General features: G+C 40.6%; 1 protein-coding gene across 1 annotated transcript in view; it reads left to right on the top strand.

The window, feature by feature from the left end:
• LOC134400752 (histone-arginine methyltransferase CARM1-like) overlaps positions 1-15,898 on the top strand; it is a 77,732-nt gene that overhangs the window by 48,753 nt on the left and 13,081 nt on the right. The window contains exons 6-8 of the mRNA XM_063129288.1: positions 2,264-2,441; positions 4,282-4,372; positions 14,923-15,004. Of these exons, the coding sequence (XP_062985358.1) occupies positions 2,264-2,441; positions 4,282-4,372; positions 14,923-15,004 (351 nt within the window). The remainder of the gene's footprint in view (positions 1-2,263; positions 2,442-4,281; positions 4,373-14,922; positions 15,005-15,898) is intronic.

Genomic DNA, 15,898 nt, shown 5'->3' on the forward strand with positions numbered 1-15,898 from the left:
TGCACTCCCCCTGAAGGAGCAGGTTCGTAGCTTGGGGGTTCTCCTAGAACCATCTTTGTCACTTGAGGCTCAGGTGGCCTCGGAGGCACGGAGTGCTTTCTACCAACTCTGGTTGGTGGCCCAGCTATGCCCCTATCTGGACAGGGATAACCTAGCTTCAGTTGTCCATACTCTGGTAACCTCCAAATTAGATTACTGCAATGCTCTCTACATGGGGCTGCCTTTGAAGACGGTTCGGAAGCTGCAGCTTGTGCAAAATGCGGCGGCCAGAATGATAGCTGGAACAGGGAGGTTTGAGCCCACTTGCATTCGCTGCCTATATGTTTCCGAGCCCAATTCAAGGTGCTGGTTTTAACCTATAAAGCCCTACATGGCTTGGGACTGCAATACCTGATGGAACGCCTCTCCCGACATGAACCTACCCGTACACTGCGCTCAAAATCTAAGGTCCTCCTCTGAGTGAAGCTCAGAGGATGGCAACAAGGGAGAGGGCCTTCTCTGTTGTGGCCCCCCAACTGTGAAATGATCTCCCCGATGAGGCTCGCCTGGCGCCAACATTGTTATCTTTTCAGCGCCAGGTCAAGAATTTTCTCTTCACCCAGGCATTTTAACAGCATTTAACAACGTTAAGTTTGTTTTTAATGGACCCCAGAATTGTTGTTTTTAAATGGAAACTGTTGTTTTTTATACTGTTGTTTTTATGTTTCTGATGATTTTTAAATTTTGTATACTTTTTAATGTTTACCATTTTTAACTGTTGTAAACCGCCCAGAGAGCTTCAGCTATGGGGCGGTATATAAATGTAATAAAATAAATAAATAATTCCAGATTAATCTGGAAAGGAGAAACAGCAGCAGGGGAGATATTGGGACCTATAACTACAAGGGGCAAAATCCAATGGAGCGCTTACACCTCCGCCAATTCTCTTCCTGCCTGCAAGTGGTGCCCTCCACTTTGCAGAATGAAGATTTAGCAGTTCCAGGGCAACCGGAAAAGAGCAAAACCACTTATGTCTGCCAAACTGTCCCAATCAAGAAACAAGCATTTCCACCCATTTCGGGGCTTCCTTTGGGAAGTGCTAAATCTCTGTTGCACAAATGCTGGGAATTGGTGGGTCCCACCGCTTGCACAACAGAATATGTGGGGTGCAACAGCATCTTTGGGGGCATAAGCACCCCATTGGATTCCACCCAAGATCCATAATCTCTGTTGTTACTAACAGTATCAGAATCTACACTACAACACAGAATACTATGAAGTCATCTTCAGAAATTGTATCCATTTTTTTGCAGGTATACAAAAAGCTGAAAAATTATGTGTGCCCATTATCACACTAATGCAACAAAAAGAAAGGTGATCATAGCATTTCTGGGCCCCTTAGAAAATGTATTTTATAAAGGCTAAGGTGAAAGCATCCACTTCGGCCATTTAGCACTACAGTTGGTAGACATGCATGGTAGTCTTACCAACAGCTGTTTGTTATGCCGTTTCTTTTCTAAGCATACTTTGAATGGGCCTGTTCAAACAACACACTAAGCCATGGTTAGGCCACTAACCCTTTTGCAGCGAATGGTTAGTGAGTATGTTTAAACTGTGGTTATGTAGCCCCCGCGGTTACGAATGGTTCAGACTAAGCCATAATGTTTAGATCAAAATGTTTAACCACCATGGCTTAGCATGTCATCTGAACGGGATCAATGAGAGATAGCATATGACTACTGTGGGCATTTAACAATATAGGTGGGACCAGAGAGAGGTGAGAAATGGGCAGATGTCCCCCCAACAAGTAGCTCTTCTGACTCCACATGGTGACAACCCTGCGGTTACTTGAAGGAAAGGCACTTTCCACATACATTTGAAACTTATAATGAATTGAACATTTAAAATAAGTCTGCATTCCTTACAATGCAATGTTTCTATGTATGCATTTTATTTATGCTTTAATTTACTTATTTAGCTTTCTTACCCTGCCTTATCTAGAGGGTTCTGAAATACAGAATATGGAAATACGACATCATAATAATGTCCATTTATATTACTGGCTGGGATTGGAAACTCTTGATAAAGATAATTGAGGGTTGCTGGGGGGAGGGGCAGTAGGGTTTGCAGCTTTGTAAGAAACCTCTACTACAGAGAGGTCTTCAGGCATTCTTGTTATAGGCTTCTACAGTTGTACTTAATCCACCTGTTTGTTACATCTTCATATTATTTATGGATCAAAGAAACTAATACACTTTGGTTTTTCCACTTCCTCACTTTACAGATTCTAGTACAAAGTAACAACCTTTCTGATAAGATCAACGTCCTGTCAGGAAAAATTGAAGAAATCTCCCTGCCTGAGAACGTAGATGTTATTGTTTCTGAACCAATGGGTTACATGCTATTCAATGAAAGGATGCTGGAAAGTTACCTCCACTCCAAGAAATGGCTGAAGTCAAATGGTGAGTCTATATGTTTGCCAGCCATTGACTAGAGAACTGAAGGTCTGCAGAAAAAGGATCAACCAAATAGAATCCTGGTGGCTTCCCTCTACCATATAAGCCATTATTGATTGCTTCTCACTTCATGCCTTATCATCCACAATAAACCTGATTAAATGAATTAAAATAAGCTGATAAGAATGTATCTTATCCAACAGCCCTATCTCCACTTTTGTTTCCAAATACCAATATGGACTCCCAGCCAGATAGAAGTTCTGTCACAAGAAAACTAAAAGATCATTATACCTTCTAATATTAGGAAGTGATTTAGACACACACCCTCTTATTCTGGTGCCTTCAAGATGGTTTCACTATAAAACCAGCATGGATCTATAGGAATGACAGGATGGAAGAATTTTACAGCCCATTTAAAAGGTATTTAACAGTGGAGTGTTTTGCTGTAGAAAAGTGTTCTGTAGAAAATAAGATAATTATTACTTGATTTTTAAATAATGAGACTGTACAGCAAAAACTTAAGAGGGAGTTGGGTGCAGTGCAGGTCTGGCAAGGTGTTCAGCTTTCTGTCAAGTCTTCTTCAGTACCTAGTAAGCATCACTTTATGCCTAAATTTTCAAGTGTGTCTGCTCTTAGCTATTCCAACTTGGGATGTTTTGTTGCCTTAAAAGTTAGTGTTTCTTACTTTAAAGGTGCACTTCTTATTTGCTGTGCTTAAAAAGTCAAATCCTACTTTAGTGGCAAGGCAGGTTATGCTAACATTCGGTCTTTTTTCTTGATCTGTACAATGAGGTTGTGTTTTCCTGGGTAAAGAAGACTTACTTTTTATAAAGCATTTTAAAGCTATGACTTCTCCTATGAACTGTAAGACTGCCATCCTGAACCAACTTACTCTGAATGAATACTGAATTCAGTGACCACTCTAGAGTGAAGAGCTTTAGGATTTCAGTCTATATCCAATACATGATTTACAACAGCATTGTCTTAAGGCAATGTTTCTCCCCATCTCAAACTGTGTTCTGCAGAAATGGAATAAGTGTCCTCCCAGCTAACGTTAATTAAATAGATATTTAATTTCCTGTCGATTTCCTGCATCTCCTTCATAAGCTAGTTCATCTCTGCATGGGTGTGCTGGGTATAACCAGTTCACTTATAAAAATGTATTCATCTGGACTTATTTTCATAGTTGATGAGTTAAGCTCTTATTTAATTGAAGTGTGGGTGAATGGATTCCATGTTCTTTCTCTGGTGGCAGTATAAGTCTGTAATGTGCTCAGTTTGTGTGTTTCACATTGTATATGAAATGGGTATAAGGTCTGTAAAATATTTTGCAGTGTTTTGATATTCCTTGTTAAATGCATGGTAACATTACCAGTTCTTTAATACTGACAGCCTTGAAGATTATCTTCAGTGAATATCTGAAACAGTTGATGGTCTGCTCGTGATAACATATTACAGTTATATGTTGAGTCTATAGATTGTTGTTAAGAAATGTTATCCTGCTTGGCCAGCTGTGGTGGATGAACTGGAATAGAATCTTGCTTTTGATTTAAGGAAATTATTTAAATATCTAATCCCAAATGTGTTTTTTTAAAAAAGTTAAGCCTTTATCAGCTCATGGCAGCATCTTTGAATTACCATCTGAAGTGTTTTCTTGTTGCTGACGGACTTACTGAAATGTGATCAGGATTTAAAGTATAAATTTTTATCCACTGTGGAATTATGAAGGATAAACTGTTTGAGATGGAGAGTGGATAATGATTACTGGATATTTCCAACAACTGTTTAAATAGGGCTACGTAGAAGATTTGAACTTTGCTACTGTATATTATCTTTTGTTCACTAGGAATGATGTTTCCAACATTTAGTGACATTCATTTGGCTCCTTTTTCCGATGAACAGCTCTACATGGAACACTACTCCAGAGCCAATTTTTGGTAATGATTATTTCATTTTTTTCCACAAACAAACAAAAAAAAAGAAAGAAAGAAAGATAAAATGTCTTCTGTTTGGCAATTTAACAGAGGGTTCCAAATGAAACTGCTTTTTGGAATCATAAAACGGAGGTGAACTATACTTATCAAAACAGAGTGAAAGGCTTTCTTATTTTCTTAACTCCATTTCTGTTTCACTGATCTGCAGCTATGCCACTTAGGGCTAATTCATATTTATATACCTATTTATTTATAGGCCACATTTCACGGCAAAACATTTGTTGTTTGTGCAGTGACTATAGTTATCATGTCATGGCCTGGTCGTCTGAAGCCTACATCATGTGGTGGCTCTCCATTTGATGGCCTCTTCCTTATAGGCAGTCATAGTTGTCTGGATAGGAATTGTTGCATGTGATTGATTGATTGATTGATTGATTATTACATTTATATCCTGCCTCCCCCCCCCCCCTTGCAAGGAATCCAAGGCAGCTTACATGGTCCTCCTTTTCTCCTTTTTATCCTCACAACAACCTTGTGAGGTAGGTTAGGCTGAGAGTCAGTAACTGGCCCAAAGTCACCCAGTGAGCTTCACAGTGGAGTGGGGACCAGAACCCATATCTTTTGAGTCCCAGTCCAGCACTCTAACCATTATGCCACACTGGTTCCCACTGCTGTGGCTCATCACACTGGTGATGAGAACATCACCTTCAAATTGGAAGGCTAATCACTCCATAGTACTGTGTAAACATGTTCAAAGCAGAGAGACGGATGTGATTAAGGAAAGGGATTTTTTTTGGTAGTGTATTCAGATGGTAGTAAGAGTGGTATGCAGTTCACTTAGTATCAGCCAGCACCCAACTAGTTGAGTCCCAAGCCCCAAAAACTCAGAATGGGCCAAGGTAGTATTGCTATTAAAGTTTTAGTCCTATGCTAGCACTAATTCAGTAGGACTTCATATTACTTTTATGACTTGATCTAATAGGCAGTTGTCTTTTAGTTTAATCACATGCTGCAGAGTGTGCCCTGACATTGAAAATGGGTTCTGGAGGTTAGTTCTTAAGTTCTAGGCTGAAACCTGGCTCATAACCTGACTGAATGGGATGTGATCACATCACTGTGTAGTCACAGAATCTAGTGTGCTTCTTGATCATATTCACATGACGACTTTCTTCCCTTCTCTGTGAATCAGTGGTCCTTTTTTTATTTCTGTTATTGGTTACCTACGAGTTAAGTAAGTGACAAAGAATAACCATCATACCATAATCTAAATGTGGAACTAGACATTACAAGAGAGACAGAACCCATATTCCTTCCCATAATATCTAGTTTAACTCAATGTACCAAATGGTATCATACCAGACATTATATTCTCCCCCATTCTGTTATGTAGTTGGGGAGGGGGAAATATCATATATAATGTTGTGTTAAAACAGGCATTACAAGGAAGGGGTGAGGGGATGACCCACAGTGGTTGGAGAACTCAGTGGATTTTGATGACCTCTCTACATACTAGCTTCCTGTAGATCCTGCTTTGTCATTTTCCATTTCTTGCACTTCCCTTTGCAATGAAGAAATGCTACAGGTAAAGATGAAACCAAAAGAATCTGTAGAAGCTGCTCTAAAATAAATTAAACCCTCTTTTAAAAATTGGGATTTGGTTTCTTTTTAGAGCTTGCATATTTTTCTTCAGTCTGTACCTGAGGTTCTCATTGATTTGTCTTCCAGTGCATTTGTTTCATTAGGATTCTGAAATAGTGATTTATGAAATGCTAATCCTCATGATTTTAAAATCCTGCATGAGGACTAGCATTTGCCATTGCTTCTTTGAATGCTTCCATAATTTAAAATAAGCCATTGAATCATATGCAGTGCATTATATTTTTACGTTCATTGAAACTGACACCTGCTTTTGGATGTATCCAAAAGGCAGACTGCTGTTTTCTCACTTTGGTGGTTTTCATTAAAACAGACATATGTAAACAAACTAGGTGCCTAGGAAAAGCAGGTACTTTGGCAATACAGATTGCCCTGCCTCTGTTGGTCCAACAATTGCTGCTTGCAATGTAGGTAAATGAAGGATATTTATGCGATGAAGCCATGGACACCAATAGCCTGTGGGTCTTGGATGCCAGCTGCGATATACGCTGGCAGAAGCAGACATAGGCTACCACAAGATGAATTTTCAGGTGCACTTGGATTGTGGGGGTGAATGCATAGTCATCTGCTTCAAAACCAATGTGTGGTTGCTCCTTTGCATACCTCACCTATTCTAGATGAAACTGATTTTGTTTGCTAATGGATTTGCAAACCTTGTCTACCAGATGAACTGTTTTCTCCGTTTTAATCCTTTCTATTTGTAGTTCCTGTAATAACAAAGATAAGCTGCAATGGAATGGTGCCAAGTTTTTGGTTACTTTTGTGTGTTGCCTTTTCTATGTTCCAGCAACTCATACTAGCAAGTTGGGGATTTGTTGCATAGGAATAGTTTATGCTTAGTAAGCCTAATTAGCAACCTTAGGCAGAAGTGCAACAGCTTCATCATAAGCTTTTACAGATTAGATGTGTCTGTATCTTCTTATAGCCTTTGGGTTTTCATCTGCAGAAGACATAAGGCTTGAATTTGACAGTTTACAATTTTTCAGTTTATAGGTAGATGAGAGAGCTTTACCAGCTACATTGTGCATACCATTTCTTATATGTACCTACTCCTGCCATGACGAAAATTAACATTTACATATTGGGCATTTGTAGCTACTGGATGGTAACAAGACATGTACTCTATAAATACAGGAGCAAAATAAAATCTGGAAGCCCTTACGCCATTAGTCTTCATAAAGCCAACCCCCTAACCACAACATATAGTCTACATTTGTATTTCCAAAGTTAAAGACAGCTTTGGATATTTTTTTAGGGCAATTACTGTAGTTGTAGAGAGATGAATGAGGAATCACATAGAACATGTCAATTTGCAGTAAAAGTGTGTCTTTGCACATTTACTCCCCAAAACAGGTGAGCATGACAAAAGAAAAGCACCTGAGACCTTTGGTAGGGGGCTTAGCTGTCCACTCTGAGATCTTTGGAGTCAGTATGAGGTTCTTTAGCTTAGAAAAAAGGCAATTAAGGGAGGGCAGGACAGTGGTGTACAAAATTAGGCATGGTGTGTGTGTGTGTAGAAATTGGAGAGGGAAAAGTGTTTCTAATAGTAGAACCCAGGATCATTCTGTGTAGCTCAATTGCGGGAAATTCAAGACAGATAAAAGGAAGTACACAGAGCTTTGTTAATGTTGGAATTCGCTACCATAACATGTGTGATGACCACCATCCCTTTTAAATGAGATTAATCAAATCCATGTTGGATAAAGCTATCAATGACTACTAGTCTTGACGGCTATATATTACCTTCAGTAGTATCAGAGGGAGCATGTTTTTGTTGCTGGGGGTCATGAACAGGAGGGGCACTGTGGCTCTCAAGCCCTGCTTAGGGATTTCCCAAGAGGAATCTGGTTGACTAGTTTGGGAACAGAATGCTGGACTAGATAGGCCTTTCAGTCTGATCCAACATGGCTCTTATTATTTATTTCTTTATTTATTTATTGCATTTTTATACCGCCCAATAGCTGAAGTTCAGCGGTTCACAAAAATTAAAACCATTCAAAGTATAAAACAAACAGTATAAAAGCATGATATAAAACACAATATAAAAACACAACCAGGATAAAATCGGCAGCAGTGCAGAAATACAAATTTAAAATACAAATTTAAAACAGCAGAGTTAAAATTATATTCTTAACGTTCCCTAATTGTGGACTTAGCTGTAGAAGAAGTGTCATGGAATATATGAACATTCCACTTGTTTAGAAATGTAAAAAAACCACCTGTCAATACAAAGGGCATGTACACCAGCCCTTTTTCCCCAGGGTTGTCCCGAGGTCATCCCTGTGCATCTAAATGATGTGCAGGGGATCCCAGGGTTAACCAGGGATGGGCTGAAAGTTTCCCTGGGATAACGGAGGCTGCAGTTATCTCAATTTTTCCCGTGGACTTGGGAAGATCCCAAGCTCCGCGGGGGTGTGGGTGCCCACCCCTGTGGAAGCAGGTAAGTCTGTGGTCCTCCTCCCTCCCTCTACATCCTTAGGTGTAGATGAGCCCAAAGTCTGAGGATATACAAAACTCCGTTCTTTGGTAATGTGCACAGTATAGAAGGGAATGGGCAGCAGCACTATTGAAGTGTGGGTAAGCTTTAAGAAGTTGTGCTTGTGTGTGAATGGTATTCTGAGTGGAGTATGTGGATAGTTTGTGGATGTGGCATTGTGTGTGAGTATGGAGGGACATATGTGAATGGAAGAATGTAGGAAAGAGTGCAGGGACACAGAGAAAGATGAGAGTTGCAAGAATGGTTAGTATTGGAAATGTCCCTATCATTGGTAGAGAACCCTGGTTTTTATAAAACAATAGTGTGTGTGGCCAGATTTACACCGAGCAGGATATGACACTTTGAAAATGTTTTGAAAACTGTACATGGAGTCACTACTGTTATAGACCGTTTTAAAGCAGTAGTGTAGATCCTGCCTGTGTGTTCAAACTTACTCTTTCCTATCCTGAAACCCCTTCTGGAAGTGTAAGAGCCTGCAGATAGTGCATGCCCATCATGTTTTAGTCCAGCTCGGGAGGGTGCAGGGCTGACATCAAGGGCAGTCATGGCTGGGCTTCAGCCCACTGTCAAGAGCCCTCTGGAACTGCTCTTCCGCTTCACCACCTGCCTTTTATTCCGGCCCAGACAATGGTGGTGGTGAGAAGGAGGAGCAGTAGGTGCCCCTGCCCACTTGCTCACTGTCTGTCAAGCAAGCAAGTGGTAGCAATAATGATAAAGAAGATGAGGAGAAACAACAGCTGGTGACAATGGCAGTGAGAAGATAGACCCAGTGAGGGAAGGCCCGTATGGAGGATGTCTTGCGTAAGAGAAAATGCTGTACTCGGCACTGGAAGAGTGTGCTTTAGCCCAGCGAGGATTGTCTTTTATTCTGGGGAGCCCCCGTGCTTTGCAGACAAAGGTCAGCTCAATATACTTAGGGGATCGTCAGGTACTTCCTTCACTAATCCCAAACCAGCCTGCTCATCAACAGGAGGATAAGAATAGGCTGTGTGGATGCATTTGAGTGCATGAGCCTGAGAATGCACATGCACATGTGCATTTGTGAATGTTGCATAATTAGGGCATCTTTACATTAAGGGGAAATCGCGTTGCTTACACAGGGCATTTATGCTTCCTCCTTTTGGCGTGATTGTTATGGGCTGCATTTCACAGGTGGAGAGGGGTGACCAGGTGGTTTGAATTGCATACTTCCCCTCTGTTCAGTTCCATTGAGACAGCACCATCTAGTGTTGGAAGATCCTACTTTTTCAGGATGTTACCATTTTAAAAGTGTTTCTTTCCATAGTTTCTTTCCAAGGGATACCCTGGGAGACATCTTGGTAGCTGACAGTGTCATGTAAAAGACCTGCAAACTTTTGTGAATAGCCAATCACAAGCGTGCAATAAATCTCTCTTTTAGAGTAGCCCTTAGAATAGGTGGAAGGAAGCTGTGGGTGGTGGTATCCCTCTGTTTCTCTTCTTCCCCTCCCCCATGAATGATCAGAGGTTCCCACTCCTTATGTATTATTCATTGTTAATTTTTAGTTTTACAATAACTATAGAGTTGCATTAGGGATGCTCTCTACATTTTAAAATATACAGTCCCTATATGAAGAACCAATTGGTTATAAGATTCCCTTCCCATTGTTTCATGAGCTTGTTTTCCACCCTCTTGCTTTCTCTTGCTATGGAAATAAAGGCCTGTAATGTAAAGCCAAACACTCATACACACACTGTACCTATAGAGACAGAAGTACTAAAACACCTGCAAGGTAATTTATTCCAGCCTGGAGTCTCTACAAGACTGCACATCTTTCCAAATTCTCCTAAATTATGCACTGTTCTTTTTATTCTTACACAGATGTCTACAATGAATTGTGAGATGCATTTTGTTAGCCACTTGTTTACTCTAGGAGCTACTAGCTGGATCATTTTTTAAAAAAGCAAGTGAGGACCCCTCAAACAGGAACATATACATATTTTTTATGTGGGTGTGTTTGTATAAAACACACACACACATGCATTCATACTTACACATTCACTGATTCACATAATGAGACATTCACAGATGCCTACTTTCACACATGTATGCATTCTCATACTCTCATTTCCATACTCATATTCACATTTACATATACAAGCACTCAAGAGTCACAAAAGTACCTGTTTATTGTGTGCTCGCCTGATGTTTTGGAGAACAAATCTACGTTGGCATGATTCATAGGGAAAAAATATGGGTTGTTTCCCCCACCCCATCCCACATGCCTGCCATTTGCTTAATTACCTGCGCCACGTTGAGGGTTGGTGTATCATCCAAAACCAGTGCACACCATGGCAGGGGTAGCTTCTAGCCCGTCCCAGAACCCATGGGTTGTAGTAGGGGTTGTGGGGTGGGTTAGAAGCCATCCCTGCTGTGCTGCATGCTGGGTTCGGATGACATGGCAACCCTGAACTGTAAGGAACAACTGAACTGTAAGGAACCTCTTTGGTTTTGCCAGTTTATGAGGAGCAGGCAAAAACAATTAAAAAGCAACAACAGAAGAAACCATCAACATTAGTCACAAAGAAAATTATTTATGTCTAAGCCACGGTCGTTAAGCATTTGAAGCTAAACATTATGGCTTAGCATGTCATCTGAACCATGACTTAGCGTGTCATGTGCACCATTCCTAACCATGGAGGCTACATAACCATGGTTTAAACACACTCAATAACCATTTGCTGCAAAAGGGCTAGCAGCCTAACCATAGCTTAGTGTGTCATCTGAACAGGCCCAAAGAGGTTAGATTTACAGCGATCAGATTGGGATTAAATATTTCCCCAGAGTTTGTAGGGTATTGGAATGATGACTCCATAACATACTACATAAATGTTTACAGTTCTATTGTATGAAGTAGTGACCATAAATATCTAAGTCATGGTCTCTTTGAGGCAATTAGTGGCAGTTCTGTTTTTTATACAGGAAAGTTGGCTTAGGCTCTTTGTATACCAAAAGGTGTAGAGGGACTCAGGGGAGACGATCCCGGGATTTCCGGCTTCCGGGATCATCTCCCTGTGTCCAGGCGGCTGTGCGACGTCCCAAAAGTGGAGAGGGACCTCGCACCTGTTGTGGCCGCCATTTTTTAAAAAAAGAACAGGAGCCGGAGCGCACTTGCACTCAAGCACAAAAGTAAGCGGGAGGGGGGAAGGCCTGCTCCCTACCCCCACCCCAATGTCCCTGGACTCCCCCCAGCCCGGCTCTTTCCCTCTGCTGACCCCTGTTACTCGCAGGGAGGAGGGAAGAAGCCAGGATGGCTGCCCACACCGCCTGTAGTCCTCGGGAACATCCCAGGACCACGAGTAAAACCAGGATATTAGCAGTCCCGGAAATCCTGGGGAAATGGAGGGATGATACCTGCCTGCTCCCGGGATGCCCTGTGTGTCATCTGGGACTCATCTACACCAAGCAGGATATTCCACTATGAAAGCAGTGTATAAAAGGCAGGAGCCACAGTACGGCTTTAGTGATATTGAAGTATACTGACCACTGTTGGGGCCCTTGACACATAAATAATGATGATGATGATGATGATGATGATGATGATAATAATATATTCCTTACCCGCCTCTCCACTTAGATCGAAGCGGGGAACAACAGTGAATATAAAACACATAAAAACTGATTAAAAACATAGTATACATGATTATACCGCTTTCATAGTGCAATATCCTGTTTGGTGTAGATGTTTCAGTGGGACTCAACAGTTGCCAGTGCACTTCAATACCACTATAAAGCAGTAGTGTGGCTCCTGCCTTTTTATATACTGCTTTCATAGTGCAATATCCTGCTTGGTGCAGATAAGCCCTTGGACGCACAGGGACGATCCTGGGATGATCCCGGGGGGAGGCAGGTATAGAAAGGGCCTTAGACTGTTTCTCAGAGCTCTCTAAATTTTGCTTTCCTATCTAGCTATAACTTCAGTGCTGGGGAAAGCCTGCGCCTCTTGTGTACTCTATCCAATTTGATATCTGACATGAGTTTGACTTACCTCATGTATTTAGTTAAAGTAACACTGGAAGCGAAAGTTAGTGCTTTTGACGTGGGCATGCCAGAGTTGGTTGGCTTGACTGCGAATGAAGAACTTGGACCTTGTTTTTTCCTTACATTTTGATTTATTATAGCACAGCTTGCCCCACTTAATTACTTTTATTTTTAGTTATATGATTTAAGTTTGTAGTGCAAAGTTGTCTGAACAGCAGCTGTTCTTTATGTGTTGAGGAGTAGGTTTTAGGAGTAGTTTCCTGCGCGTTCTCTCCCTCCCTCTCTCCCTCTCTCTCTCTCTCTCTCTCTCTCTCTCACACACACACACACACATATGCACAGAGGTTGGTGTGAAACAATAATCCTGCCAAAAAATAGTGAAATTTAACCTGCAATTTGAGCAGAAATGTTTCAGAGAATTTATCATACCGATCTTTAGTTCACTGTTCCTACCCAGAAAACATGTTTTATTGGGGTTCTCTTTCCTGCCCCCCCCACCCAGCAGAAAGGCAAAATGGCTCCATTTATGGCTCCCTTTGTGTATTCTTGGCTCAGGCCTGGCAATAAACAACTCAAGCTGGCAATATAAACACAGCTTTAAAAGAACGTTGTCAAAAACTAATTTAAGATCTAAGACATTGGTTTTAATTTAAAAATATTTAATATGTTTTATATTTGAATATTGAAACATGGATATTAAACCACTTTTTGAAAGAAAGAAAGAAAGAAAGGAAGGAAGGAATAGTTCATAGATTTTTAGTTTGCTCCAGCTCTTTCTTTTAACCACAGGAATTCCCAATCTGTTTATTAGGTTCTCCTGCTTGAAAATAATCTCCCCAATTAATTTCATGTATTAAATAGGGCAAAACTGTTTAAAGTAGCCCTCTCCATTGAAACAACTCACTCAAGCAGAAACGCATCAGAGCACACATGGCACTCTGGATTTTGGATACTATAGTGCCAACCCCCCACCACCACCCACCCACACACACTAGAAAGGTGCAAATTCTTTTGGATTCCAGTTGAAATATGGACAGTTACTCAGTATAATTCTTGTCTTATCAAGCACACTAGCATAGGTTTTATTATTATTAATCAAGACAAAGAAATTAAACCTTGACCACTGAAGCACACCTACACCTGAGTTTATAGGGATGGCCTTTATAGTTTTTCTCCGTGGCATGGGCAGCAAGACATAGCACCGAACTGCTTGTGTGGTCAGCGTCTCTCTTCCTCTGATCTTGCACTTGTTGTGGATGTTGGGTCCTTTCCAGTGGCATTTTTACCGGAAAATAAATAAATAAAGCCCTACTAAACCCACAGCGCTCTGCAGGTTTTCCAAATGGTTAGTTGCATTTCTGCAGCATCATACTATTCTGTTCTGCAAGCAACACGTGACCCATGTAACAAAAATGAACTCCGTTTTCCATTAACATCTTCATGCTCTTCAGACTTAGCTGTTTTTTACACAGCCCATGAAAATATTCTTTTCTTCAGGCAGGACATGAAGCTGGCGCTAACATGGCTAACTGGCCTTGCCTTCCTCCCACCCCACCCCATCCCTTCAAGTTTCATAGTGCAGCCTCCTCTGAGACAGACTCTTCAAAGTTTGCCAACAAAGGTTCCTGACTTAAGTCAGCAATCAGTTTTCTGGAGCTGTTACTGTTTTTCGGTACTCAAGTGTCTTTCCATCTAGATTCCAATTTCTATGTTTTCAGCCACTTCTTTAAATCAGAGCTTGCTTCATAATTTTGAACTTACAACTTGATGGCACTTTTCCTTGAAATGCATGTGGCTGTTGAAACTTTCTACTGCCTGAGATTTCTGAATGAATACACATGTCACATTCTACCTCTAGATCCTCAGTCCCTGATTAAAATTAGTACAACCACAAAAACTGGACTCCTTTGGAGCTTTGGGAAACAGCTATTTATTATGGACAATGCTGGGAAATTCTAATATTTGTTTCTTTTGGTTGTGTGTTTCCCTCATATTAGTGTGTTGTAGAGAAAACAACAACCAGTATATTAAAGATTTTTTTAAAGTAAAAGACACCAAAGTGCTGTTCCCTAGAAGAATTAAACAGTATTATTTTACCACTATTCGCAGAGCTCATTGATCCAATAGACAATTACTCACAAACAACCTGTAATATTGAAAAAGTTATGCTGAATGGGAGGACAGAATTTTTGCAAATCAAAGATGTGCTTTGATCAGGCTTCATGGTTTATTTGAAGATTTTGCATGGATCTGTGGATGTTGGGTAGTCTGTTGAGATTTCTTTGTGCTTTCTTCTTCTTCTTCTTCTTCTTCTTCTTCTTCTTCTTCTTCTTCTTCTTCTTCTTCTTCTTCTTCTTCTTCTTCTTCTTCTTCTTTTTACAACTACATTATTTCTTCTAGGTACCAGCAATGTTTTTATGGAGTCAATCTGTCCAGTCTCCGCAATGCAGCTGTGGATGAGTACTTCAGGCAACCTATTGTAGTAAGTATTTTTTTTTAAAAAAATCTCTTTCTCTCTTGCTTTATCATGTTCCAAAGGTAGCCATTGTTCCCATGTAGGGTCTTCTGAGAGCAGTAAAGACACTGATATTTCTGAGCTCTATTGTGTTTCAGAGGAGATAGGCTAGGGGTGGGCAGAAGGTAGATCTCCAGATGTTTTGGACTTCCATTTCCAGAATCCCCTGCTAGCATGGCCAATGGTCAGGAATGGTGGAAGCTGAAGCTGTGGTGCTCTTGAAAACCAGGTCACACTAACTGCTTGATTCTTTCCTCCTGTTATTTTTAAGCTCAGAATCAACTTTCTCAAGCTGCTTTTTCACTCAAAAGGGGAAATATCTTGTATGTCTTCCTCTCACCCCACCTTGGTAAAACAGTGTCTTGTGCAGAGTAGATGTTGTGCTCAAAAATGGAAGGAGGGGAAACAATTAAGTAGCCACTCTATACTCTCTTTTCCTGCTGCTGCTCAGAAGCACCATGCAGCAGAGTACTTGAGACACAAAAAGAAAAACATGCGGATAGAGAGATCACAGAAATCCTCATCACGTTTGATTTGAGCCTGAATCTTATAAACACAATCAAGTACCAGGGTCTTGCTATTTATTGTTTTACTCTGTACAGCACCATGTACATTAATGGTGCTATATAAATAAATAAATAAATAAATAAATAAATAAATAATAGGGATTATTTACCACTGGTGAAATTTAAAAAACTAGCCAACAATAACAATAAGGCTAAAATGTATTCCTGAAACTAATGCAGAAGACTTCATAGGCACAGGATGAGACCGCTTGTATGTAGCTCATGCTTTTAGTTTATTTATATCGCAGACAGGTGTTTCTATAGAATAAAGGTAGCAGTAGCAGTAGGATATACC

This window comes from Elgaria multicarinata, chromosome 6 (assembly GCF_023053635.1).
Source record: "Elgaria multicarinata webbii isolate HBS135686 ecotype San Diego chromosome 6, rElgMul1.1.pri, whole genome shotgun sequence".
Classification (NCBI taxonomy): domain Eukaryota; kingdom Metazoa; phylum Chordata; class Lepidosauria; order Squamata; family Anguidae; genus Elgaria; species Elgaria multicarinata.